Here is a 27,477-nt window from a genome sequence, read left to right as displayed (position 1 = left end):
CAGCATGTGCTATGAATTAGTTGTTTCCTGATAGGTCTGTTTGTTTTCCTCAGCAGATTTTCACTATTAGATATCTGTTTAATTTTCAAACTGGAAGCTGAGGGTAGGTACCACGGAGAATAGGGGACTTTAGAAATGCAGATAGATTAGTTAATAATCATCTGGAATAGCCTCACTACAATGTGAGTCTCACTCAAGTTTGAAGCTGCTCTGTTAACATTTCATTAGAACTTTCCCTCTCAGGGGTACGTCCTTTAATACGTAATTTTCTTTTCCAAGGGTGTCCCTAGGATGTTGGCAGAAAGGAAGCTGGGTATGAATATTTCATAAACAAGATAAAAGTGACAGCTCAGGCATTTTGGTTGCTATTAAAAAGAAAAAAGGTACAGAGTTGCAAACAAAGACTCCAGTTTTACAGATACTGTTCTTCTCAGGAAGTAATGGCTAGTAAATCAGGATTGTGAAACATCCTTTAAAAATAAGTACTATGTTGGTCTGCTTCCAATAGTCTAATGTTTATTAGAAGTGTAAAATAAACACAAGCATGACAGTGGTGACTTTTGCATCTCTTTTAGTGTCTTGCTCTCTCTAGAACTTCCATTTTTCTTTGTACTGTTAAGGTCACAGTAAGTGTGAAGGTTATTTAGTCCCTCTTGTTTCCCAAAGGCAGAGCCAGTTTTCTCTTAAGTCATGCCAGATGTTTGTCTAACTTGTTCTTAAAAACCTTCACTGATGGAGATTCCTCAGGCTGTGCAGGGGCAAGTGGTTCTGTTGTTACACTGACTTTAGTGTTACAAAGATATTCTTAAAATTTAGGATGTCTTCCTACCTATGGTTCAGGATGTTATACTTGGCCTGCACAGATACAAGGACAGTTTCTCATTCTCTTTTTTGTAGTAATCTTTTGCATGTTGGAAGATGATCATGCTTCCTACATATTGGATGCACTAACCAACCATTATCCTATGTCCTCTTGTCCTCTTGTCATTCTTGGTTTTCTCTGTTGAGACCCTTTTCAATTGCTCTGCTCCATTCTTGGAGGATGGTGTAATCAGCTGGGTGTCTGTCTTCTGCTGAGGCATCACCAGAGTTTGGTGGTGTGGGAAGCGGTTTTGCATGCCGTATGGAGGACACTCCATTTTATGCTTTCCAGTAGGACATGTGCTCTTTTTTTAACAGTGATATAATATGTTATAAAAGTTTTAATTACCCTTTCTGTGGAAGTTCTACTTAGCCGTTATTTCTCCTCTCGCATGCTTATGTTGTTACTAAGTGGTGAACTTGGTACTTGTCCTTATTGAATTAGATTCTATTTATTACTTGGTATTTCTCCATTTTGTCAGGAGCATTTTGAGTTTAGTGTTGTTCTCTAAAGTGTTTGTAGCTTCTCCCAGCTTTAGTATCGTCAACCAGGTAATAAGTGCACTCCTTGTTCCATTCTTTGTCATTAATGAAAATGCTCAGTAATGACACATCTAGGACAGACTCCATGCAAGATCCCAGTTGCCATTCTGTTTGACAGTGCGCCATCAGTGAATTGTGCTTTCCAGCCTTTTGTGTGTCCACCCTTCAGCTCTTCCAAGATCATACTTCTCTAGCTGAGTCGTGAGAATAGCCTGTGAGAAGAAATTAGGTCAATTTGACATGATTGTGTGCTCTAGAACTGCCAAACTGTTGAAGTTGAGTCAGATGGTCCACCATTTTCTTGGGTCTAGCTTCTTCCCTTTTTTAAAAAATGCAAGAGCTACATTTGTCTTTTTCCTGTTCTGTGGAACTTTAGCCATTCTCTACATCTTCTCAGAGATCATAGCTGATAGTTCTCAGATTGCTCTCTCTAGATTTTAGAAATAACATTAGCACTGATTATTAGTCATACAGACACATCATATTGCTAAAAAAGAGTGCAAAATCCTACTTCTCACCTCAAAGGACAGCTGCACCTCTTCTTCAGGTATACGCTGTGTCCTGGAGGTTACTTTGACACAACAGGAGCATGTTGTGCCCTCTCTTTAAGAGTGCCCTCTGATTAGCTCTAGAAGCTACAACTGCAGACATGGTGAGGTGGTTAAGAGAGGCAGACAAGAAACATCCAATGTAATTGCATCTCTGCCATATAGAGCTTTATAGCTTGTAATCAACGCTGACGCTGTGCTTAGCACGAGGAGGTGACTAGTGGGACAGTTCAGAATGATAGATGACTGGTGTTATTTGCGTACAACTCACTTTGCACTTGGGCTGACTGATTTCAGCAGTTGCAGCTCATGGTTTACAACAGGAACACCCAGTTCCACAGCACGGTAGCCTTCACTGACAGCCGGTCAGGGAGCAGTAAGGGTTACACAGATTTAGAAAAATATAAAACAGAAGCCCAAAATCTGGGCGCGATTGCGTCCGTCTGAATACTTGATTGAATTGGCCAGTGATCAAAACGTGCGAACAATAGTTCCTTTTATCCCAGAGCCACAGCACAACGGTCACTGGGATGCCGTGGAAATTCCAAGCAATCCTTCAGCTGGACTGTAAACAACTGACCCTTGCTAGGCAGGGCTTATAGGTAGCAACAAGACCTTGTATTAGAACAGCTAGCAAACAATCAACAGTTTCTCAGGCACATAGGCTTGTACGCAGATTTTTTAGACCTACCCCAAGTCTTCCAGGATGTGTCCTAGGTGTTCTGTATATCTCTAAAGCATTTTTCATCTCCCTGGGCCAATAATTTTAATTTTCTTTTATGCACTTCCAAACTGGATCAGAGTAAATAGGCAACCATCTAGTTAGCGGTTATCCTGCATCCATGTGTCCTTTCCTCACGTGTATTTGTCCCCATATGAGTAGCTGCCGGTCACTGTATTTGATGACTTAGATGATTGCTCTGCCCAAGGTGGAAAGCACCTTTCTCTCATGTCATACTTAAAGTACTTTATTTAAAGATTTATTAAAAAAAAATCTTGAGCATTTGTTATTTTGTTTGTTCAGTCCTGTACTTTGCTACCGCCTTATAACCGAAAAATTTCAGTTCATTGTTGTGATTTCCCTAGTTCAAGTGGATCAGAGTAGCTAACGTACAGTCTGTCAAATGAGTTTCAAGGTATACTGGATGGAAAGGACAGGAAAGACATGCGCAAGGAAGTATTGAACAATTAATTATGCCATAATGGAGCAAGGGAGGGAGAAGTGGAGAGCTGGCCCAGTGTAAACTCTGTGCCTCTGATGCCAGGATTACACTCGGAGGCATTTGTGCCTCTCTCCATTTTGTGAGGCACGTTGCCAGGCGGAACAGCAGTTAGTACGCCCATGGTGGGGTTTACTAGCTTCCACACCGTGTTTGGTGGCTTCTTAACTTCAGGATGAGGAATTAAAGTTTTTTACACAGCAGGTAGTGATTGCCGTTTACGAATTTTTTTGTAGCAAAAATCTAGCTTGGGATATGAGTATTCCAAATCAGTGTTGAAGTGAGGGAGGCACAACAGATGAAATGTTGCTTACCAAAATGTAGTAGTAGCAGTAAAATGTCCATGTACCAAAACTGATACTGTTCCTGCTCATGCAGATAAAAGCTACGCTTGAATGCATGATGAGTTTGAGGATTCCTTGGCTTTTTCATTTTCTTTGTACACTTTATTTTAAACGTGATCTCTCATATTGGTGTGTGTATTGTAGGCATGAGCTGTTCTCACCTCCTGTTGAGTTGAAAGGGCTCATGTCCATAACAGACAATATATTTCCCTTCCATGAGTGACTAGGCACAGATTTTTTTTCTTGAGTACTAATGCAACACCAACATGTTGCAGAGCAAACAAACAAGTAACCACCATGTCTTACTGAGTAAATTAAGTTTGTATGTGAATCTGTGCTTTTCAGCAGTGATTACCCATTTGTAAAATGCCAGGAGGACCTTCCTCCAAAATGCTGAAAGATGAGTTGTGTTCAATAGAAGTGTTCTTTGTCTTCCAGGGGACAATATCTATTTAAAAATAAACCTCCTGATGGGACTGCACCACCCAACTCCTTCTACAGAGCACTTTACCCCAAAATTATACAGGACATAGAGGTTAGAAACACTTTCCAGATGTGGTGTGGGTTTTTTTGGGTTTTGGTGGTTGGTTTTTTTTTTTAATATCTTCCCAATTTGTTCATGATGCTGAAATTCTGACAATATTTCAAGTAATGAAATATTTCATTAAATCTGATGTGTCTGTGTTTGCTTGGAGTTTGTAGATCTGGGACAGTTAATGAAGTTCGAGACTTCACCACTTCCTTAGACAGAGAATGAGTTGGATTGTTCAATGAGCTCTTTGCAGATGTAGTGCCTACACCTTGCACATCAGAATCTATGGCAGCACTGTACCATCTTAATTTTTTCTGTTCCACAGTGCTTTGCTCTATCCGGTGCAGATGAGACCTAATAAGATGTTACAGGCAGATACCAGGAACTGAGCCGGGAGAAAGTGCCTTGCTCAAGACTGCAACCCTAAGACCCAGGGAAACAGGAGGCGGCTGAGCGTGGTTGCCTTGTATGGTGTGAGCAAATGCCGTGTTCTGGCAGTTTCCTAATGGCAAAAACAGTGCTCAGGCACTGCTATGACAAGTTTGTACAAACACTTAGCTACTGCTCAACTGAGACTTTCTCTTTGGTTGTTCAGTTGTTGAGTCACAGAATGTTAAAGGCTGGAGACAGAAGAAGGTTTTTAGGTCACTTCTCCCTTACCATTCCAGACAACACAGGTTAGTTTAGCCACGTAATGTTTTCCAGGCCTTTGTTAATTGGTTTCATTATGTGTGTGGCTTCTTCTTGAAATCAATTATGTCATTGTATGGGCCTGATTGCAGGAAAAAGTGTGAAGAAAAGTATCTGCTGTCTTAAGCAAACAAAAAAAAGGGGAGATAGTTCTGTGCTTAAGTTTTACTTCTCTTTTTTCTCCTGTCTATCCTCAAGACAATAGAGTCAAACTGGCGGTGTGGAAGGCACAGTTTACAGAGAATCCACTGCCGAAGCGAGACAAGCAAAGGGGTTTATTGTTTACAGTATGATGATCAGAAGATAGTAAGTGGCCTACGAGACAATACTATCAAGGTAAGAATACTCCAGAATGACATACTAATGGCATGTAGTGCCTATGCCATAAATATTTTGTCCTAATTTTAGTGACACTTACCAAATCTCTTGCTAGTAACCTAGCCTTCTCTTTTCCCCCACCTCACAACTGCACAGCATGTATGCCTCTTTTATCTGGCAAGAGAGACCTTGTTTTCTTACAAACAGACTTTGCTAGCAGAGTTGTGTCCATCAGTAATTACAAGCTGTGTGGTTACTGTGCCTTGTACACTGATGAGAAGGGTTAAACCAGTGTTCATAGTAAAGCCAGTAATATCAAATGTGTTAATATATTGCACCAAAGAGCCTTTAGAAGACTCTACAGATTCCACTAAAGATGTTCTAACATCCATGCACTATGGATGATGTGTTGTAGTGAAAAACAGACCAGTGAAACCAGTAGGTGCTGAAAGATGAAAACCTTACTGAGCTGTCTGGTTTTGAATGTTTGCCATCTTAGATCTGGGATAAGAATACATTGGAATGCAAGCGAATTCTCACCGGACACACAGGTTCTGTCCTGTGCCTCCAGTACGATGAACGGGTGATCATTACTGGATCTTCAGACTCAACAGTCAGGTGTGTGCTTGTGATTTGGAGCTTTCTTTTTGCCTCTAAGATTTTAGTCTTGCAAGTTGCTGAAACATTCTTTTCTTAAATGTGTGTAGTTTGATCAGTTCCATGAAGTAGTTCAGCGTATTTTGTTCAGGCGTGTATTGTCCTTGTTTATCAGATGTCCATGCAAATGGCTGTCAAGGAGACATGAGAACCTAAGCAAAGACCAGTCAAGGTCAAGATGACTTAGGAAGGCCATCTGGCATTTCACCAAGGTTTTGCATGTTTTGACACTCCCTGAGAATGTTTTAAATTCTCCCTGAGAATAACTTTTAAGAAGTTGGTTGAAGTTTTCAAAGCAAGTTTGAAGATTTAGTCATCCATTGTCACTTAATTTTAACAAAAGATGTATGACTAGATCTCCTGTGACTTTTAAATGAATTTCAGCATGATATTTCTTTTCGTTCAACCTTTCTAACCTTGCTTTCCTTCCAATCTCCAGCAAAAGGCTGAGCACCTCAAGTCAGCACTTGTGGTGCATGTTGTGCAGATGTGAAGTCCAGTAGATGTATTACAGGACCTCAGAGAGTCTAAGACCTGCAGCGTAAATACAGGCACATATGAGTTAGTGAACTGAAATATGAGCTTAGATTTGAAGGAGCAAGTCTGTCTTCTCCATGTTGTTATATATTCTTTTCTTGTCAGAGTACAAACCACGCCCATGCAGTGAAGTTACAGACAACAAAAAGCTGTGTCAGTGGCCTTTTCTGAAGCTATGAGCATGTGTTCCTATGGCTGCAAGCTCCTCATGGTTATCACCATGCTTGCATGTAGACTACGACTGTTAAGCTAATAACCATTAAATTTTGTTCCTGACATGTGATGCATGCAGTCATGCGGTGCTGCTAGATTTTGGGATCCTATCATTAGGAATCTAGAATTTCAGCAGTGCTGCCTGCCTGGAGACGGTGTGGGAACTGCACTGTGCTAAACAGATCGCAAAGGAGAGGCTGATTTCTGTAACAAGCACTATCAACTTCCATATCAGGCCAGGCAGGCCAAATTGCAGACTGGCTACTTGCCCAGAAGTACTTTCTTTCCCACTGTATCTGTGTTTAGACCCCAGAGGCATATAGGATGCATCACTTTTATCCTTGGGTCTCCTCAGGAAGAGGGGCTTCATCCAATAGACAGTACAGATGGGCTCTAAATGCTTCTGAGATCTCAGGGATGCGCTTGTCCAAAGAAGTCAGTAGGTCTCCAGCTCCTGTACGATTTGGCAATCCTGGCTGCAAACTGCTTGTCTGTTAACGGCTCGAATCTTTAGTCTGTGGGTTTTTCTCCTTTGCATTTTGTAATTGGAATGTAGTTTTCGTTCTCATTTATAGTCCATAAGTTGATGCACTTCAGCCTCCATAAGTTAGAAAATAAGACATTAGAAGTCTTTCTCACATCCTGCCTTTTCTTACTGCTTGCCTTATTGGCAGAGGAAAGTTTTAACTTCTGCAGTGTCTGATGTGCCTGATGATACAGCCATTTTCTGCTTTCACTTAGTGTATTTGGGATACAGGTATCATAGTGCCAAGAGAAATCTCTTTATGGAGGGTAGAAGTTTGCCAGCAGAGTAGCCCAAAATAAATATTTTTAAGGCTTAAGTCTTTGTTTCAAGTCCTAGAAGTTCTGTATGAAGCATTTTGTCTGACTTTCATCTTAAATTACCTTTCAGCTGAAACAGTTGGTTCCAATAACATTAAATTGACATAAATGCTCTGTCTTAATGTGGGTATTCAGCACATTCCTGGAATGTAGCTGTGTACCAGATGCACTGCAGGGTAAATGCAATTCGTGGTGCTACTTGTGGCAATTACTTATCTTTGTTTCAAAAGCATTATCTTGTCTTCTGCTTCTGTATAAATTATCCTTTGACTTGATAGTCTTGTGAGAGAGGTCAAAAATTAAACCTGAACTTGGTCACTGAACTTGGTTTTCCATAGGTCATGGTTAAGTACTCATTGACTGGAAATGGAGTGTGTGGTAGGCTGACACAACCAGGAAACATCAGTGTTTAAGGCCATCAATCTCATACCTTTCCTCAGCACTAAATTCCCTCAATTAAAGAATGCTTTATTCCTGGCTGGTTCATTTTTATGGTGTTAACTGCATTGCAGGGTTTTTGGCTGCTGGTCTGTCTCAATGTATGCATAGGTTTATGCAATATATCTTTTAATGAGCTGTTTAATAGATCTAGATATAACTTGTGGTGTTTGCTTCTCTAATATTGCTAGAGAGTCAATTACCTCTCCCCCCGTCCCTCTCTTGCTCTGCAGAAAATCCACTCTACAGTTTTTAACTCTTTTCTCTTTGTTTTGAAATTTGAAACTGCAGGGTGTGGGATGTGAACGCAGGTGAGATGCTGAATACACTGATTCACCACTGTGAAGCAGTACTGCACCTCCGCTTTAATAACGGCATGATGGTGACATGTTCCAAAGACCGTTCCATTGCTGTGTGGGACATGGCTTCACCAACAGACATCACCCTGAGGAGGGTGCTAGTAGGTCACCGAGCTGCAGTCAACGTAGTGGACTTTGATGACAAGTATATTGTATCAGCATCAGGTGACAGAACTATAAAGGTGAGGTGTTTCAAAGGCTTTTTATTTGCAACACTGGAGTATTTAGTAACCAAGACAGTGACCAGACAGGGAAAATGGTCCTTGGCAGTTATTACACAGATCTTCATTTAGAAGCAGTGTTCTTCCTGCTGCTCATTTCCTCTCATCCCTCCTCTCTTAAGCTTGCACAACTTGTTTACAGAGCTGTATGGTGTATCAGATCCCAGTACAGAAGCAGTTGTGAAAGGGCTTTTTCTTTCTGTGTTCTTTTTCAAGTTGACCACTTCCATAATCTGTTTCAGCATCAGTCATTCAAACAGTTGTCAGAGGGCAGCAAGGGGGCAAAAGTGAAGGTGGGTGGATAGGAGTAACTTAAGCATTACTGCTGTGACTCTGATCTGCAGTATTCTGCGGTATTAAAACTGAGGAAAATTGAGATCCTGTGTAGATTAAATCATAGCCCAAGAGTGCTAAACCCTGATTTTGGGAGCTAATTCTCAAATGGTGTGGCAAAAATCTTCTGTGTACAGTGACCCAAGCTGCTAACAGCTGCAGACTGTAGTCAGAAGTCATTGGAGAGGTAATTTTCGCAGTCTTAATGAGAGCATCTTCAATTAAGAACATTCTGGATGCACCTCTGTACTATACAGATACCAGTTTTTGTTAGTCTTTTTGTAATAATTTTGTCTTTATGTGGTTCCCTCCCCCTCTCCTGTCACAGGTATGGAACACTAGTACCTGCGAATTTGTGCGCACCTTAAATGGCCACAAACGAGGCATTGCATGTCTGCAGTACAGAGACAGGCTAGTTGTGAGCGGCTCTTCAGATAATACTATCAGGTGAGAGACACATTCCCCACTGCAGAGTTCTGTGCGAGCACGTTGTCTGTGATTCCCTGGGATGTGCAGGGGTTAGGCAACTGAAATGCTCTGTACCCTTGTCGTATTTGAAATATGCTTTCTTTGATGTAGAACACTGGGAACTACTGGAAAGAGATATTAGAAGCCTGTTTTACTGTGTTGTCTTTCATCCTCTCTATCTCAAGAGTCCCATACTAATCAACAAGTTGTGTTGCTCTAACAGTTTTGGTGTATGAAAGAGCTGGCAAGTACCACTTTCTCTGATGTCCTCTTGTGATATTTTAATTGGGCGATGTGTCTAGTTAAAGGGGTCAGATTTGCATTAAGAGGCATTTAATCCTCTGCAGAAACCCTCCTGGGCTCTCGCCAAACTTTTCTTGTGGTACTTGGCACCTGCTTAAGTTTGGAACAGCTGGTTTAGAGCACGAACTTCAGTTTGCTGCCTTTTGCACTTTTCCAGCTGCCCTGCTTGCAATCTGAGATTTAATTCCTTCTGGTATCATGAGCTAGAGTTTCTCCCTACATGCTGCAGGTGCTGGCAGAGGGATGTCTCATAATCTCGGAGTGTACAGAGCAAGCTTGCATAGTAGTGTACGTGACTTGGGGAAATGGCTCTTTCATGCAAACAGGAGTAAGAGCAACCTCCCTTTTGTCTCTGTCTTTGCTTTAAATAATTATCTGCCTTCTGATAAAACTTGAAAGCTGGGTAGTGTAAGCAGAACCCCTTCACTTTGCATGTCAGTAATAATTTCTCGTCAGTGAAAGTGGTTCATGCTGCTGTTTGCCTGTGGACTTTCCTTGCAACACACTGCCTCTCCCTGCTTTGCATTCTGTAGAAAAGAGTGGTCCTTTGGTTGACATCACCAGGTCATTGTGCCAGATTTTAATACCTGGCTGTCTGAAAGCATGACCAGGAGAGCTGGGACTTCTGTCTCTTCATCGGGGAAGAAGTATTACAGGCATTATGTAAGAGTAGCACCACTTATACGTGGTGAAAACTGCACTTCAAACAGAAAATAATACTATGAAACTTGGTCTCAGAACTAGAGTAAGAAATAGTTAAGTATTACAGCAGTCAGGGAAGGATCTAAAATACGACTTGCAATGCTAATAAAAATAAATGTCAAGATAGTGATAACGCTGAAGAGGAATACAGTTAGTTTTATGTTTACATTGGATAAAATCCCTAGTTGACAGATAAATTGTGATAGAATTTCAGGAATGTTGGCAGTGAGTCTTAATGGAAGTCAAGTTTGGCAGCTGTGTGGGCACGGCACAAGACTTACCTGGTCACATCGTTTCTCCTAGCCATTAGCAGAGGGCACAAGTGGAAGGGTGATTAAGAAAGGGCAGGTTACTAAGTCATCTTTGTGGGCGGCTTGATGCTTTGTATGTTTGATTTTCATCCACTGTAAAATGCAAGATGTTGTGTGTTGCCCTTTACTAGAGACTGCTCCCAGATATAGAATTTGAAGTTCATCGTTCCTCAGTTGCAGGGAAACTTTTTTCCAAAAGATGACTCTCTGATTTCTGGTTTTGCAACTGCAAACATAAGGACATGTGAAGTAGCTGAGAAATAAATATTTCTTCTGTAGGGAGACTCCATGTATAAAAATTATTTAGGTTTTGGTTTAAGCCAGAAATTTCACGAGTGTAAGAGGGCACAGCTGCATAGGCATCAATATCATTGTGCTGATTTCCATCTGATAGAAACTGGTTCATCAAGTTTAATCCAATCACTTCAGTATCTTAGTCTCTAGGGCCAAAGTTATTAATTGATACAGACAAGCATGGTATAGGAAAAAAAAAAAAGGAAAAAAAAAAGAAAAGATAATTTAGAGCAAGAAAATAGAATCAGACTACATCATCTTGGGTTAATTATTTATATGAGTGCTTGATTTACATGTGTGTATTCAACCTCCACTGTTTGCACACATGGGGATCTGATACTGGACTGTTTAGACAACATCCTCTTTAGGATATGGGAATTCAGGCTCACCTGCCTTCTGTACATCTTCCAGCTCTGCCAAGATAAAGTCTGAGATAATTGCAGACTTCCAGAAGTTTTCCCAAAGCTATAGGAAGGAAGAATGGTAGTGATTTTTTCTGTGTACACTTTGTGGTGATTTTTTTTAGTTAGTTCTCAAGCCCTAAGAGTAGTTCTTTTACTATGTGATCCTTTGACTATTTAAAGAAGTGGAAATTTGAGAAGGTTATCAAATCTGGAAGGTACACTTGGCATCGAGACTGCTAGGAGATTCTCTTTTGTACATGAAGATCCATTCCCCACATGGATTCAGGTAAGACCTCAAACTGGAACCTGAAAATACAGGCCTGACTTACTGTGATGCAGCCTCCCAGAGCTGCTGGCAATCTCAGGATTGATGGCAAGGAATGGAAACACATGGCACGGAAGTTCCTGGCACAAGATTGCTCTTCAAACCTTTCTGCACCAGTTCATTTCTGGCATTGTCCACCCTCTTTACAGTCCTTGACAGGCTCTCGGACCAGCTAGAGTCCCTTTGGCTGACCTTTGCCATGGAATTGCTTGCTCTGACCTTCACTAATGTATTAGTATTCTTGTGAAAACTATTGGGATCTTCACAGATTCTTGAAAGATCAATTTCATGGATCTGATAATCACCTTGTACTCCTCTTTGGCAAACCTATACATTGACAAATCCTGTCCCAGTTCTACAGTGACAAAAGAGTTCTGTTCATTCCTCTGTTGTCCGAAGTGAAAGCAGCTTGTTTTGGCAGGACACCTGCAATCATTGTCCACCAACCTGGGGCACACATCCACTGCTTCTGGATTATTCCCTGGGGGACCTCAGGAGTAGGGGACAGTTTATTTCTTTCTTTGTCTGTCTCTGAAGGAAAAGTGACCTGACCCTCAGCAGCTGTGCTGCTTTGAGATGTGTCACCTAGAAAAATTCCACGAACCACCATATTTCTCACTACTGTGAAGTTCATGTGAGTCTGAACACTAATTGAATGAGCACTGAAGAACATTTGTGACTGCTTTTTTTCAGCTGTGTGTCAGGGGGCCGCAGCAGAATCTGCAATTAAAAGATTCCTGTATGAGCAGAGCATGTCTCAGCCAGAGGCAACTAGACAATACATGTCAAAGAATTTCAGTTCTTGTAGGCAAATAATCTTTCTTTATCCATGATAATTGGAAGTCATGCCAAAGAGCTGACAAAAGTGTGGAGAGCAAATAGACTTACTTCATAACTGTTCAAGCATTTCTTAAGTATTTTTCAATGTAGTATATGTGTAAAATTTAATATATTTTAATTCATTCTCCATGCTAAAAATCTTCCACAAAGCCCAGAACTCTGGGATACTTACAGTTGAGAGAATAACGCATTGTTGGGTCTCTGACTGGGATAGTGTCTACTGATTTTTGTGCCAGAACTTTTTTAGAATCTTGGATTATTAGAAGAAGTTAGCAGAGAGCCACAGGAATTATTTGAGAGCAAGAAGAAAGTGCATTACAAAACAATAAACATTGAGTGCCCATTTTAGCTTATGCATAAGGTGCCTAGGTTACAGAGCAAACATACCTTCAGTGGGAGAAATGGCAAACAAAGAGGGCTTGTTAATTCTTGTAACTTTCACCACTGTATTGGTGTCTTGATTTGCCTGATGGTAGTCTCCAAATCAGAAATAGGCATTTAGGGATGCAGAAAGGGACAAGCTGCCAAGGGGATTGGTAAGTCTCCCTCTCTTAACGTCTTAAAATCAAGGCAGGATATTTTATGAAAAACCAGCTTCAGTAAAATAAAGTTGTGAGGCACACTGTGAATATAACTGGGAGGTGTCCTCTGTTACTACAGCAGCAAAGACTGGACAAAACTGATCTTAAAATTTTTGGATCTCTGACTCATTTCCCATGTGACACTGTAACATAACAGGGTCATGTTGAAAAGCATGCATCCGCTTAACAGCAGGAAAAGAGGTGATGAATGTAGTTTGTTTCTTCTTTGTTGCTTCATCATGATCTTTATTTCCAAGTTCCCGTTAACTACAAGCAAAGACCAAATGTTTTGTTGCAGCGATCAGATATTAAAAAACTTCTTAGTGTTTCTTCCTCCTCTCTTCTAGGCTGTGGGATATAGAGTGTGGGGCATGTTTACGAGTACTGGAAGGCCATGAAGAGTTGGTGAGATGCATACGCTTTGATAACAAGAGGATAGTCAGCGGGGCATATGATGGGTGAGGCTGTCAGTGCAGTCAATACCTTCTATCTTCCTGTCTGTCTCAGTGTCTCATGCGCCACTTTGCTGTATCTTCTTTATAAATACTAGACTCCTTGTCTGTCATACCAAGAGGACCTTTTCATGGCCAGTAAATCAGGACCATGCTACAAAGTATGCCTTTTTTCACGTTTTGAAATAAGTCAGTGTGATTTGTTCTTTAGCTTGTAAGAATATCTGACCCACACAACCTGAAACCTCTTCTGGATGAACCACTGATAAGAACAATCTTTCCCATCTGTGGTTATGTCTTCAGGATCATTTGCCATTATAGACTAAGTGTTTGCACTCCCACATGTTTCTTTTAGTTATTACCATTTGCTTTTTAGGTAGTTTGCTTTGTTGACAGTATTTTTTTTTCCTCCCATTAAGCTCTATAAGCTTTACAAAGGGGAAGTGCAAGAACCGGGTCTTAAGAGGAGAAGGATTGCTGTAATTTTCCTTGAACTGGTGTATTAGCTAAGCTGTACTAACAGTTGATTTACTTCTGTGAGCACTTGCTCTTTTCTCTTTAACAGAGCTGTGGTGTTTGTCTATTTTTTCACTACTAGGAAAATAAAAGTATGGGATCTTGTGGCTGCTTTGGACCCCCGTGCTCCAGCTGGGACCCTCTGCTTGCGAACCCTTGTGGTAAGAGCTTTTGGTAGGGCTGGTGGAGAGGGCAGAAAAGTGTGCTTCTTCAGGGCTGTCTTGAGCCGTGAAAACTCAAGTCAGTTTAGCCCCAGACTGCAAGATCTAGAAGTCATTTCTAGGGTTCTGGTTTCTTTGGGTATCCAACTGTTTTTTTTAATATTGCAAGCTATAAAGCATTAAAAATCAGAACCTATGGATGTTTCAGTCACTTTTTTAACGGTTTTGTTCTGTGATTTGAAGTTAATAGCTAAATCCATTTTTGAAACTTGTCCTTCTTGGAATCAATGTGCCAGTGGGTTTATGTTAACCTGTATTTACCTAATGATGTAGTAGTACGTTGTCTGAATTGTTGATAGGAAATTTCTCAAAGAAAACTAGTACATTCCAAATTTGAAGAACAAGAACAAAAACACCCTTGCGATTACTTTTAACTGGCTTTTGGGTGTTAAAGGGAAGAGAAGGTAAGGACTGGCACGGACAATGAAATTGCATCATCCTTAAACAGGAATGGCTACTTTCATGCTGTTGATTGATACTTGGTGCAGGTCTGATCATGGTGTGGTTAAAATGTCATTTTGTGAGCATTAACAGCATTCACAGTCATGCTTAACAGTGGCTCTGCACTGGTCTTAGAATGATATGGGAAGGTTGTGAGAAAAACACCAGTACAGCCAAGGCCATGCGGTGGTTCCTAGAAGCATTCCTCCATCCCATTCACCCTAAGGAACTCGCACTGTTGCTGCTCTGACAGCACTTGCCCTGGGGATAAAGGAAGATTTCAGTCTAGTACCAAATTCTCATTGAAAAATAAGTACTAAATTTGTTTATTTTTTGGACAAGAAACATCTGGGCAGTGCTGAAGTCGGTATTTGTTAGACCTTTTCCTGCTGTGGAATGTAGTCAGTACTCTAAACCAAGATCATACCAAGGCTGTCTGATTATCTGAAAGTGTGGTTGTGTCTAACCAGTTGAGCTGTGCTAGCTGACCTTCTGTGCATTCGTCGACCACCTGAATTGCTGCTGTTACTGTAAATTAGGCTGCAGTATTTTACTTCACATTTGGTGCAGGCTGTGAGGGTTACTGTGACTCAGCTGACAGGCAGTAGATCATTAAGCCATGCTAACTCTTTTTCCAATCGTGTCTTTGGACCATAAGCTGCAGAGTAAGAGTCTGTGAGAGCCTCGGATGCCTGCAAGTACTATGTTGAAAAACCTTGTTAGCCAAATAGAACTGCAAATAGTTTCATGGCTGAAATCCAGCAAAACCCTTTGTCATCAGCCACCCAGTTGCAAACTATGGAACAACTCTGTGCTCATGAACACATAGCCTGAGACTTCAGCTTGGTATTAGCTGTGTTCCTGCTCCAGCCTGAGACAAATGTGTGCCCAGTAACCTGTAGACTTAATTTAACTGGTGTGATTTCCTCTGCATTTTCCAGCAGTGGACAGCCAAAGTGCTCCAGCTAATTGTATTATAAATCAGAAGCGGTGGGATGGAAACACTGTAGGAATCTCAACACATGGATACTGATAAATCCCCATTTGATAGCAATGGAGGGGGCCAGAAGAGGTAGGGCAGAGGAGACTGTTGTGGTGCTTTTAGGACTTTACATGTTTATGACCACAGGGTGTCCTTATATCTGCTTACCCATGGTTTGGGTTTTTTTTTTCCTCTTCCTCGGCCTCCAAAATTAAACCTGGCTGCACAATGAGCATCGTGAGTCTCCTGCTGCTCGTGTTCAATTTTCAAACAGTAGGAGGAAAGTGCACAGATAACAAATGCTCGCTGCATGCCAGATTCCTTCCAGTTTTGTCTTTCGTTAGCTGGAACAGCGGCCACATGAATTTGACAGAAGCTTTCCAGGCACAGGATAAGCACACAGTTCAGCTTTCCTTATGATGTTCCGGTCCCTGTCGCCTCAGCTTAGGGTGTGCAGTCGGCTTATTGCCACTGCAACAGCAAAGGGCAGGTACTGTGTGGAACTTCTAGGGCAACCTTACTTAACCTGCAGTGACTGGGAGAAAAAAGGGAGTTTTGGGAACAGGCTTTGGAAGTACCACTCTCCCTCTCGGCGTCTCTGTGAGCAGTCCCTCAGTGAATCTCACTGCTGTAGTGATGTTTTTTAGCAAGCACTTCACTTACTTAACTGTTGTAACGTGGACTCTGGAAAAACATTTCTGTTTGGAATAGGTGTAAGATAGAAACCCATAAGGTGTTTTTAAGACAAATTTGATTTATGGTTAGAAGACCAGAAAGGTTCCAATGACTGGACCTTTTTAAAAATTTTTCTTAAAAATAGAATCTGACTTTTGTGTGTGTATTTTCAGTTAATTTTAATTTAAAAATGCAGAGTTTCATTTTAAAGCAATTATTGTGCTCTGCAAACTGAGCTGTTTTGTAGTGCTGTGCAATAAGACAGAGGCTTCCTGTTTACTAGCTAACAATTCTCTTTTGTCTAAATATTTGAGAAACCTGTATTTTCAGTACTAAAATATTCTAAAGCATGTTTTTTTTCCTGACCCTAGACCCTTACAACATATGAGTACTAAAGACAAATATGTATTAATAGAAGAAGTAGACATCACTCTACTTGCGTGGTTTCTGTTCCCTTCTGACTAAGGAGGCCACTGCTCACTCCTGCAGGCAGTGTAAGCACCAAGAAAAAATAGGCAATGCAAAAGGGAGAGCTTAGTGGATTTGCTCTGTGATATCCAGGATCTTGCCGTTACCTCCTGTTAATTACAGTCTGAACTCTTGCCAAATTGTCATGCCATTTCCACTCAGCCTCAGAGCAGAATGCAAACTGCCTATAAAGAATGCCCTTTCTAGCTCATATTTTTAGAACTGCTTAAGAGGAATTATTACTGTGCCACTGGACTTTACACCAGGCTCCTTAGTGTCCTCCTGTATTAAGCTCTTTCCTCTTCAGCAGTGGCAATGGTGCCAAGTCTTGAATGCAAAGTTCTCATCTCTCCCCCTGTAACCTACTGCATCTGGGAATGCTGTGATTTCGGGAAGGAGTTTCACCATGGAACAGGGAAGACAGTGCTCCTATCAGCCATGCCAGACTGAATTGAGTGGTGGAAGGAGCTTGGTTTGCTCTGCACAGTGTGTGTCCAGTGTTGGGATTTAAGGAGTAATGAGATAACTGTAATGTAAGCTTCCCGTGAGCCAAGTACTTGGATTTGGCAAACCATTTTCACTGAAAGAGGGCTTAATTTACGCTGTGTGATGGTGATGCACAGTGTGTCACTTGGGGTTTTCTGAGCAATGAATGTAACACTAAAATCCAAGCCCAAGTTCATCTTCCCTGCTCCATCCCAGGTGCCAGGCAGTTTGTGAAGTAATATGCTGTGTCTCCCACTTACATTTAGGAGCATTCTGGAAGAGTCTTTCGACTTCAGTTTGATGAGTTCCAGATCGTCAGCAGCTCACATGATGACACCATCCTCATCTGGGATTTTCTGAATGACCCAGCTGCCCAAGCAGAATCCACCCGTTCCCCGTCCAGAACATACACCTACATCTCAAGATAAATAACACTACACTGTACCTCACACTCGCACAGGTAAAAAAAAAATTAAAAATCAAAGACACTGGATGTAGTGTGAGCATGCTGCTTGAATAACTACCTGGGTCTATCAATATTTCTCATCTTGACGGGACAGTAATCGCAGTGCCCTGTAAAAGGACAGGAATGGTTTTGATGCCTTAGAATAGGGACTTTATTTTAGGATTTGTGGCATGTGGCACATGTGAGTTCCCCTGAAGGACTTCTCCTCTGTCGATCATCATCAATAATTAAATCAGCTATTCACTGCTGTCCAGAAGGAAGAGGGTTTCTGCAGAGCGAGTACAGCAGCTGCTGCCTAACAAGGGGATGCAGATGGCCTGACCCTGGGCAGTTATCACCAGGCAGGAGGGTTTTGCCAAGAAGCGTCAGCTTTATTCCCTTCCTCTGAGGAAGTGACCATTCTTCTCACTCTGCAGCAAGCTGATTCAAGAGAACAGTTTGGCTGGGAGAGGAGACTGAAACACAAGCCCAGGCAAATTAAATCGAGATGCATCAATGTGCAAAATCATTGACTGATAGGGCCTAGCCCTCATTCTCTCCAGCACAGCATGGATGTTAAATTGTTTATGTCAGAGCTTGGCTAGTTTGCTCATCACCTTACCCTTTTGTCTTGGCCAACACAGTGTGAGGAAGACATAATGTTTCATATATTTGGGTCAGTGGTAGAGTGGATTTGATGTGTGCGAGTGGAGTGGGATAGCATGATTGCCCACTTTGGTGGGTGCATGCACCATTTCTGTTAGCAGCTTGAGAAAAATGGCAGAAGAGCTGACAGTCTTTTGTACGGGGATTTCCACAGTGACATTTTCCCATGAAAATGCTCTGTCATGAGGCACATCCTGTATCCTGTTTGATTGGTAAAAATGCAGTCATGCTCCAGAGCTCTCAGATCAGACATCTTGATTGTCTCAAACACTCTGGTCAATCAGATATTATTTTAAATCATTAAAAATTTTAGTATGAATGGGGTTTGTTTGGTTTGTTCTGTTTTTTTTTTTCCCAGGACTCATTTAAGCTGCAGTATTTAAATTATCTGCCAATGCCAGGACAAAAGAATTATCCACGTAACCAATACTTGCTGAAGAGGGAGGCTCTCAGACTTGTTTCTGGAACAAAGTTGGCATGCGGTTGATCTCAGACAGGGTCTACTCAGCGCGGCTGACTGCTAAAGTGCTGCTATATCAGAAGATGACTTTTATCTTTCATGAACAGTTAACATTTTTAAACCTTCCCATCCCTTTCCTCCCTTGTCCCCCTCTTCCTGTTCACTCCTCTTCCTTTTACCCTGTTTGGTTCCCCTCCAAACACAGTCACAGATGTCCTATGAATATATTTAAGATGTTACCAGAATGTGTTGCTTTGCTGTTAAGCAGAAGACTTATAGCCACAGTGCACTCCGCTGAGAGAGTCACTTCAAGGTGGGTGGGAGGGTGGGTGGGACGGAGGCTGCTACTCTCAGACTGAAATCAATATCCATTGCTAGGCCTTTGAAAAAGCATTCAGCTCTAAAGAGCAACAGAAACACTTACAACAGCCAGACCAAACGCCCCCTCCCCGACTTCCCTGCAGCTTTTGGCTATTCTGACTGCAGACCTATTTTTTGTGGAGAGAGGACCCTTGAAATTTGACTGTTATGAGCCAAATCCATCTCTTTCCTCTCCTGCCTGCTCTACTAACCCTTTGGAAGCTGAATGTGTATTGTAGTCTCCCTTAACATCTGCTTGGCTGGGGAATGCTAGTCCATGACAAGTTAAACTCTCTTCTGCCAAAATCCTGAGCATGATAGACTGGGGCTGAGACCCCGTCCACCCGTGCTCCAGGTGAAACGTTGGCCCAGGGTGGTATTTCACTAGCAAAGGGATTGTCTGTACCATCTTCCTCCTGCTGTTCTCTCTGAAGATAGTGTGTTGCTGGTGGTTTACAAATCATTTGGTAAACTGGAAGAAGTTTGAGGCTGGGGTGAGGAGGAAAGCTGGACATTGCTCCTTTCTTTCCGTTCCTTCTCCCCTCAGAGAGGCTGTAGCTGAGTGCTGAAAGAGGGAGCTACTAAAAGCCTTGTGGACCTGTCGAGATCAAGCCACCCTAGAACACTCTGGCCAATGACAATAAGATTTTGCTCACATGAGCACCAGTGGGGCACAATCCCCTGGTGATGGCAGGTGGGTAAAATGAGTATGGTCATGAGTCCAGTCCATACACCTGGCAGTGGCTCTGGGCCAGTTCTGCAGCATTTCTGGGGCTGGCCTTGCTAGAAAGCCTTCGGAGGGAGAGCCTTTGGTGTGCTTCTCTCACCTACATGCATGCTGCATTGCAGTTTAGGGACACAGGCTGATGAGTCCCTTTGCTGCTAGCTGAGCTGGATCTTTGCTTTCTAGCTGAGACGTTTGCAAATCACTGTTGTTTAGAAGATAAAAATAGCCCTGAAGAGGAGGGACATGAGAAACAGTTCTGCATGTGTCTGAACTAGACAGAGGGGTCTCGGGGAAAACAGCTGCTTTTACAGAGCTGAAAGGAATTGCAGCGGGCCTGCATTTGGATCAGGAAAGACTGTGTAAAGCAGTCCCTGGCCATTCCAGGTGTGGGCCCAGATCTTCTGCTGTAGGTCTTAAGTAACCCCAACTGCCTTAGTGAGGAGTTGCTCTAGTCCCCCAGTTGGAAGTGAGGCACTTTGTCTCTGGGCTGGAAGGGTTTTAAACAGGCTTTGTTAAAACCATCTAAACTTGAAACTTGGCAGATGGGAATTTTTTTTTAAGCTATTCTCATCAACTTCACTTTGCTGGGGAAGCAGTTGCGTTGTTTCTAATTGCTTGAGATGCACTTTTTCCACCAATGAAATTTTGCAAGGAGCTGGGCCAAGAGTCCCCAAAGAGCAGTCCAAAGGGCTTAAATCATTTTGGTAACAGCTAAGACAGATGAGAAGGCGATAGAGTTATGGACGAAGGGAAAGCTAATACTTGGGGAGTACGTAGTGCAGTTCCTGAAGCATGTGGGCAGCAGTGTTGAACACTCAGCTCTGTATTTTCAGTGAGCCTAGGGACTACATCATTTCTGAAGAGCGTCTCGGAGCGTGTGCTGACACTCCTGTTGTCTGTTTGAACTATTACTTTAAAGGAGTCAAACAGGTTAACAACTCAGCTCTGTTCAGGTAACACTGACAGCATGACTTAACTCTGCAGAGTCATGGAAGTTCTGAGTCACAATGGGAAGTTCATCCACAACTAATTTTGGCACTACTTTTAAGTCTAGGGAGGCCGTTTTGGATTTCAGGCAGTTCTACGAATCAGGCATACACTGCAGTCCTAAAGCCAAAGTGGCAAGGAAGCAGAGAGAATCAAAGTTTACGTCCCAGCCTTTGCTGAGTTGAAGTTTTGAGTCTTATCCTTAATGTTATTTGAACACTGTTCCTCTAAGTTCAGTTATTATAAGGTCTGCAGCACGGTTGCATATCAGCAGGGGTTTATATGACCTTGGCTGCAGATTTAATAGTTATTTTCCTCAGTTTGGTCATCCTCTGTCTTTTGCGTTATCTGTTACTCCAGCCTCTGAAGGCTGCAGAAGTTACTAATATTTTAATTGCATCTTTGTGGGCAATACCTACAAGGGTGCATTTTATTTTGCTGGTTGAGAGAATTTGGAAGAACTGGAAGACTGGCTGGCCAAACACAGAGACAACACCATTGCAGATTGTCCTCGGTTGTCATAGCCCTACTGCTCCATGCTGCTATTCTATAACTTCTGAGCGCTGTTGGGTCTTTCAGTGGTACCGTAGTTTGAACTCTGCTGTATAGAGCTGTTTAAGGTACAATTAGTGAGCAACAGCTGAAGTCCATTTCTGGCACACGGTAAGAACAGTGTCTTACCCTCAAGAAGGGACTGTGTCTGGGTACTTCGTACAGAACTGCAAAAGGGTGAGGATTGCTACCCCACTCCCCAGGCTGTACAAATTTTCTGATAGCTGAGAAGGAAACTGAAGCTAACTGATCTCACTTGAACTTGAAACTGCCACAGCCTGACATTAGGTGGTGTTTGTTGTGCACCCAGGGAGCAGCAATCTGGTAAGTAGAGCTCCCAATGTCAGAAGAAAGTTGCTTTTTCAAACTTCCCCCCACCTCGGTAGGATATGTGTGCATGTGTGTGAGTGTGCAAGGGCGTGTGAGAGAGAAGTTTTGGCATGAACTGGATGGATAAACCCTCAGCCAGGTTAGAGTAATTGCAGAGTTTATAATGAAAAGAACTAGATTGTGCCTGCTGAAAGGAGATAAAAAGGGACTGAAGTGTCTGGGGGCTTTAAGTGTTGCACATCAAATGAAATACCTCTGCTGCGTAGAGATTGGCACTTCTCCCACAGGTAGGAAGCTCACACTAGCCTTCCCCCTTGGACTGTGGGATGGAAGGTACCAGAGGTGTTGGACATTCAGAGCAGGACAATCCATTATGGCCGTGCTGTCTCCTGCTTGTGACTCCTTTGCAATAGGGCACAGTTTTGCTGCAAATATTTCTCATCCTCAGAGGAATACTGCTTGCTTTAAAATATGCAAATAGAAAATGGCATGAAGGAATGTGCAGCGAGAAAACTTCTGCAACTGTTTCCTCTGGAGCAGCTCCCTGTGCTCCCCGTTAACAGTCAGGGAGAGAAACATCCACTGTTGGAACGGAAGGATTCAGGTGACAAGTTGAGAATATGGTCATCGGAAACATTGAAATGCTTTACATTTGTTTCTAAACTGGAGGCTGACTTGGACCACCGTGCTCTACCTACCCGCCACCTGCTCCTGCTCCAAAGGATCCTTTTTTCTTTTTCTTAATTTTTTTTGAGCACTGAAAAAGCTGGAGAGTATCATGTGCATTTCTCCACTCCCAGGTATGTGTTTTCTGCCCCTGCCACATGTTCCTTTCTCAGTCTGAGCAGAGCTCCAGGCTTGGTTCTGAGTTTTTTGGCATCCTGGCTCCAGTGGGAAGCACATCTCCAGATTGGCTCTTTGCCGAACTTTGTTAGCTTCCTTTAACACCATTTTAGATCTGCCTTTCGTGGGTGGTGATTCCTAAATTCGCTTGGGGGGGAATATTTATGATTGATAAATCACAAATACTAGCAGCTCTTCCTAGCTGGAGAAGCAGGCAAGAAGGAGCAGCCAGCCTTCCTACTGCAGGCTTGCTCTTAATTGTGGGAGGAAAAGGAGGAGACAACTCAAGTGGTTGAAAGCTAGGAGGGAGTGCAGGGATGGAGATGGATCTCTGCAGAAGTGGGGACAATGCTGATAATAGATCTCTTGGCTTGTGTGGTTGACTCAGAACAGTAGAGGTTTTCTATGAGAGCATCAGGAATCATCAGGAGGTAATCGAGTAAGGACTCCAACTGTTGAACTTGTTAGTTGATGCCCATTTTAGGTTGCAATGGGGGCATGAGGAGAAAGGGATGACCTGAACTGCACTTGCCAAGAGGAAAAAGAACTTTGTCAGGGTCTCCAAGTGGCATGCATGATGCATCTGACATGCTGAGCCTTGCCCTACTGTTGTTCCTCCCAAAGCAATAAGCAGCAGCTTCCCAGAAGGAGCGGGGAACACCAGGTGACCCAGCTGTCCCCAGAGGAGGTCTCCATATGAAATCCCTCCATCCTCCTGCTGGCAAATCCCCACGGGACCAATTGTCATGAGGGGGCTGCACTCTTTCTGTCCCCACTTTAAATTCAGAGACTTAGAAAAGCAACAGGTCCCTTGAGTGCATTCCCTCTCTACAGCCCCAGCAGTGGGTTGAGAGGAACAGCTGCCTGCTGAGGCTGAGCATTTGACTTCCTCTCCTTTCCTCCTCATCCCATTTTTTTTTTTTTTTTTAATGAGGTGTAGCCAAGGAAGCAAATTCCCTAAGCATCTCTCCCAGGGTGAGCCTTGGCACACTGCCAGAATAAATTGTCCTTTGTCATGTCAGAAAAGTTTTCCTGTGACTTTGTGCTTGTTCCCCAAGACCACTGGGCTTCCACATGTGTTGTCCAGTGGATGTCCTGTGGGAGCTGGCAGTGCTGGTTAATCCTGAGTGATGTTAAGCTGATACTCTCAAAATCATAGGAAGGCTGATGTGCATGGATGTACAACAAGCCCCTGAGATACTGTAGCCAGCTCCTAAATAGGTCCAGTTTGTTAATAGCCTGTCGCCCTAAAAGAGATCCTGATTTCTGCTCAAGCAGGAAACCCAGTGCAGCTGTGGCCAGAAAATCATAATGAAATACCACTCTTCATCACAGAGCAGCTCTACTCGTACCTGTGTGATGAGTAACGATTTGTGGCCTCTCCAGGCAAAGTGTTTTAATCTGCTGGCGCTGGAGCGCTGGTTTATGTCCGAGCAAAGCTCCACGTACAGGAGGAGGGCGGGCCGGCCTGTCCTGGGCTGTTTGCAGTGGCGTTTACAAGGAGCTGGCTGTGAGAATTTGGGGGCAATTCCACCTGAGAATCTGGAGCTGCTTTTGAGTGTAAAACTTTGCTTTCAGCTACTTTGTCTTTATTATGCGAGACACTGCAGGGCTCAGCCTAGCCACAGTTTTAGCATGGCAGAAAAGCAGTGCGGACCTCAGCGAAGTGTAACAGATCCTGTTTCTCCCAGTCCCTTTACATCACTACGTTTAGGAGAGCTGCCTGCCAGGCCAGCCTGTGCTGCGTCACTCCTGCCTGCTCAGGCTGAGATGGGTGTAGAAGTGGGAGAGATGAGAAAGAACATGGTTTCTCCAGAGTTTTCTGTTTGCTATATTTGTTATCTGGATTCTTAAGTAATGAGTGCTTTGAATTTTGTGATTATGTTACGGTGATGTGTAGTTAATGTACTAATGTTCACTTGAGCTAGGATCATGGTAACAGTGTGGTTTTTTTGGTTTGTTTTTTTTTTTTTTTTAACTGTTCAGAAAATAACTTAAATACAAATACAAAGATTAAGCTGTGAATCTCTCCTGTTTTCCTTTTGGGGTGAAGGACACTGTCAAAATACAGAGCCTCGAGCCCCGGGTACATGAGTCACACTTCTGCTACACACGCACCGTACGTGACGTGCAGCTTCACGTGATGCACCGGAGTCTGGTAGCCAGTCCCACCTGAGAGCTGCCGCTTGTTGATGAATGCAGCATAAAAGACTGCTCTGGCAGTCAGAAAAAACACTTATTCCTAAAACCACAGCATACTTTTTAATTAAGAAACTCTCCATTCATAGCTGATGGCCCTTGGTTGGGGCAAATGAGTCCGCCCTGTAAGCCAGAGAACGGATGTGAGTGACGCAGGAGAGCTGGAGCCATCCTGCCTATTAAAAAAGTGGAGGGGGAGAAGCTATAAAGACTTGTGTTTTTCTGGGTACTGGTGCAAGATCCTGGTAGGAGAAGCACAAATTTGTTTTATAAGCTAATCAGAATCCTGCTGTTCAATAATGAGTGAGTAATTGACATATCGCAGCACCACCACGTAGCTCCATGGCTGAGGAGGCTGTCATGCTTACGGCTCGCCCAAATTTTAACGCAAGCACCCTTGCCCTCAGAATACCTTTCTCTTAAAAACCCTCCTCAGATAGCAGCCTTGCATCTTTCCATTTTACTTAACAGCCCCTTTTAAAACAAAGGCCACCGCAGTTTTAAGATCCTGACTCCTGGGGTGGTCAGAAAACAAACAAACCCTGCGCTCCTGCCGTCTCTCTCCCCGCTGGCTCCATTCTTGGGAGACAGCGGGGGACTGGAGATTGTGATGGCTCCTGCTTTTCTGAAGTGGTGGGAGCAGGGCTCCCATCACTTCCAATCCCCATCTCTCCTTGTGACAGGGTTCCCAGCAGCCGCGTGCTTTGTTTGGCAAGAGTTGGGGGTTTTCTGTATACAGATATTTATAGCACTTTAACCTTTTCTGTTCCTTCCCTGCTCTTTCCTCCCGTCTGATAATAGATTTGGAAAGGGAATTGCAGTGACAGGCTTCATCCACCGTTTGGGATCAGTCTGTAATGCAGGATGCAGCTTGACTTGAACAACATGGGGCTGCCAGCACACACAAATGAGACCCCTTACCGTTCGTACTCGGTCCTGGGTCTCTGTGCGCACCCAAACAACATGAATGCAACCCAGTCCTATGAGGAGGAGCTCCTTGAGGGCTATTTCTAGCCATTCCTTAGCTAGTCCTTCCCCTTCTTGATGTTTAAGGCTGAGGATCAGAGTATTTATTCCAGATTTCTAGGACCAGGACAGTGCGGTGCTGCAGGGCACGGGCTGGAAAACTTCTGCCAGGAATTCTGGCATGGCATTCAAAATCTCGGGTACTAACCAGGGTCTTTGAGAAAGAGAAGCAATCTCAGTTGTAAATTTCCACTGGAAAAGAATGAACACCAGACAGCTTATCTTAAATCGATTCAGTGATTAATTACCCTTTCTGTTTAAAAATGTGTGCCTTATTTCCACTTCAAATGAAGGAGGAAAGTAATGTTTACCATAGCTTCAAATTAACAGCATTGGATCAACCTGCAGCTTTAAAATGAAATCTTCTGTTGGGGCTTTTTTATTAAATTATATACATGCTTTCAAGAGTGTAGTAAGGTTTGAGAAAGGAGAAAAATGCCCAGTTTAGACCTGCTCAGTCTAGAATTAATGTCACTCTTACAAAAAATATTTAGGATGAATTCTGCGGTTGAGTGGTGCTGCGTCGATTTGAACCAGGTTGGGGTGGAGAGCTCTCAGCAGAGGAGGCAGCGTGGCCAGGGAAAGAGAAGCCCTGAGCGGACAGCCGTGCTCTGGTGCTGCTGTTGATTCAGTGGGCGAGCTGGCCCGGCAGTCCCTGGGGTATGGGCTGCGCTGGGGCTCCAGCAGCATCCTGGCTCCGTTTGTCAAAAGCGGCAGAGCTCCCCCCATGCCGTGGCAGACCTGTCAGCACCCAGGAGGGTGTGGAAATGGTTCAGTGTTTGGTGGGAATAAGATGCCACTGCTGGGCTTGAGGGCCTGATGCTCTGCCTGTATAGCTGTGCCCACGGAAGATTTCTCTTTTCCAAGCACTCAAGTTGGTTCACAGCCAACACACACACTGCCCAGGACCCTGTCCCAGGAGGAAAGCACCTGAGCTGCTGGAGGAGAAGACTAGCAGAGGAAAGTAAGATCCTGCTTGTGGTAACTGTTCTGTGTAAATCTGACGTAACCCCTTAAGGGGCTGCAGCGATCTGATGTCTCATCTCATCTCTTTGGCTGGCTGATCCTTCCTTGGTGGGAACAGCTGAGGATGTCTGATGGACAGGGATGTGATGCCTTTCTAGCAAGCTCCAGGCAGTGTGTGTGTGAGTACCAGACACTTTGCTTTCCCTAAGAGAGCTTGAACACACATCCATTATATCCCCGAAGGATGCTCTGTTTCTCACCAGTGTTACCTTCCCGTCCTAAGCTTCGTCTCCTCAGTGCTTTGCTGACATGCACCTTGCTGGCAGGAGTAGCTGGAAATATCCAAACCAGCAGAGATGTTGCTGAGTTGATGGGGACTACTGGAGTTGGATAAGGAGTATAACCAGGAAAACCTGAGCTCAGAAAGGCCTCTCTTGTAGAGGTAAGTAGCCTTCCCACAGCTGGAGAACAGAGTGGGATGGTGTGGTGGTTTACAGGGCAACAAGGCAGAGACAGCAGCCCGAGCAGTGCTTTTGCCAGGGACACCGCTGAGTTTCTTCTGGAGGCCACTGCAGTTTGCAGGAACTGGAGCCCCTGGTTAACATGACGCAGCTGATGCGTCCAAAGCTCCCTGTCCCGTGCCCAAAGCACCCTGCTAGCATTTACAAAGGCAGATTAAGGAAAGGCTTCTCTTCCGAGGGGGCAGCGAGGTGGGGAGGCTGCCGAACTGTCCCCATTTCTGCAGTATCAACTCCGAAAGGGCAGCACAGGCAAACTGCTCCGACCTTTC

General features: G+C 43.4%; 1 protein-coding gene across 6 annotated transcripts in view; it reads left to right on the top strand.

Moving 5' to 3' along the window:
• The window catches only part of BTRC (beta-transducin repeat containing E3 ubiquitin protein ligase), a 121,952-nt gene extending 97,431 nt beyond the window's left edge, over positions 1-24,521 (top strand). For all 6 annotated transcript variants that reach the window (XM_086752819.1, XM_086752818.1, XM_086752814.1 and 3 more), the window contains 9 exons: positions 3,955-4,051; positions 4,937-5,074; positions 5,556-5,674; positions 8,036-8,285; positions 8,986-9,104; positions 13,233-13,343; positions 13,936-14,014; positions 17,393-17,586; positions 18,596-24,521. In XM_086752819.1, the coding sequence (XP_086608945.1) occupies positions 3,955-4,051; positions 4,937-5,074; positions 5,556-5,674; positions 8,036-8,285; positions 8,986-9,104; positions 13,233-13,343; positions 13,936-14,014; positions 17,393-17,554 (1,075 nt within the window). In that variant the 3' untranslated portion in view covers positions 17,555-17,586; positions 18,596-24,521. The remainder of the gene's footprint in view (positions 1-3,954; positions 4,052-4,936; positions 5,075-5,555; positions 5,675-8,035; positions 8,286-8,985; positions 9,105-13,232; positions 13,344-13,935; positions 14,015-17,392; positions 17,587-18,595) is intronic.
• The last annotated feature ends 2,956 nt before the right edge of the window (positions 24,522-27,477 follow it).

The sequence above is a fragment of the Chlamydotis macqueenii genome, chromosome 7 (assembly GCF_036417535.1).
Source record: "Chlamydotis macqueenii isolate bChlMac1 chromosome 7, bChlMac1.mat, whole genome shotgun sequence".
Taxonomy (NCBI): domain Eukaryota; kingdom Metazoa; phylum Chordata; class Aves; order Otidiformes; family Otididae; genus Chlamydotis; species Chlamydotis macqueenii.
Note: the sequence above shows the minus strand (reverse complement) of the source record. Positions and strands in the feature narration are given on the sequence as shown.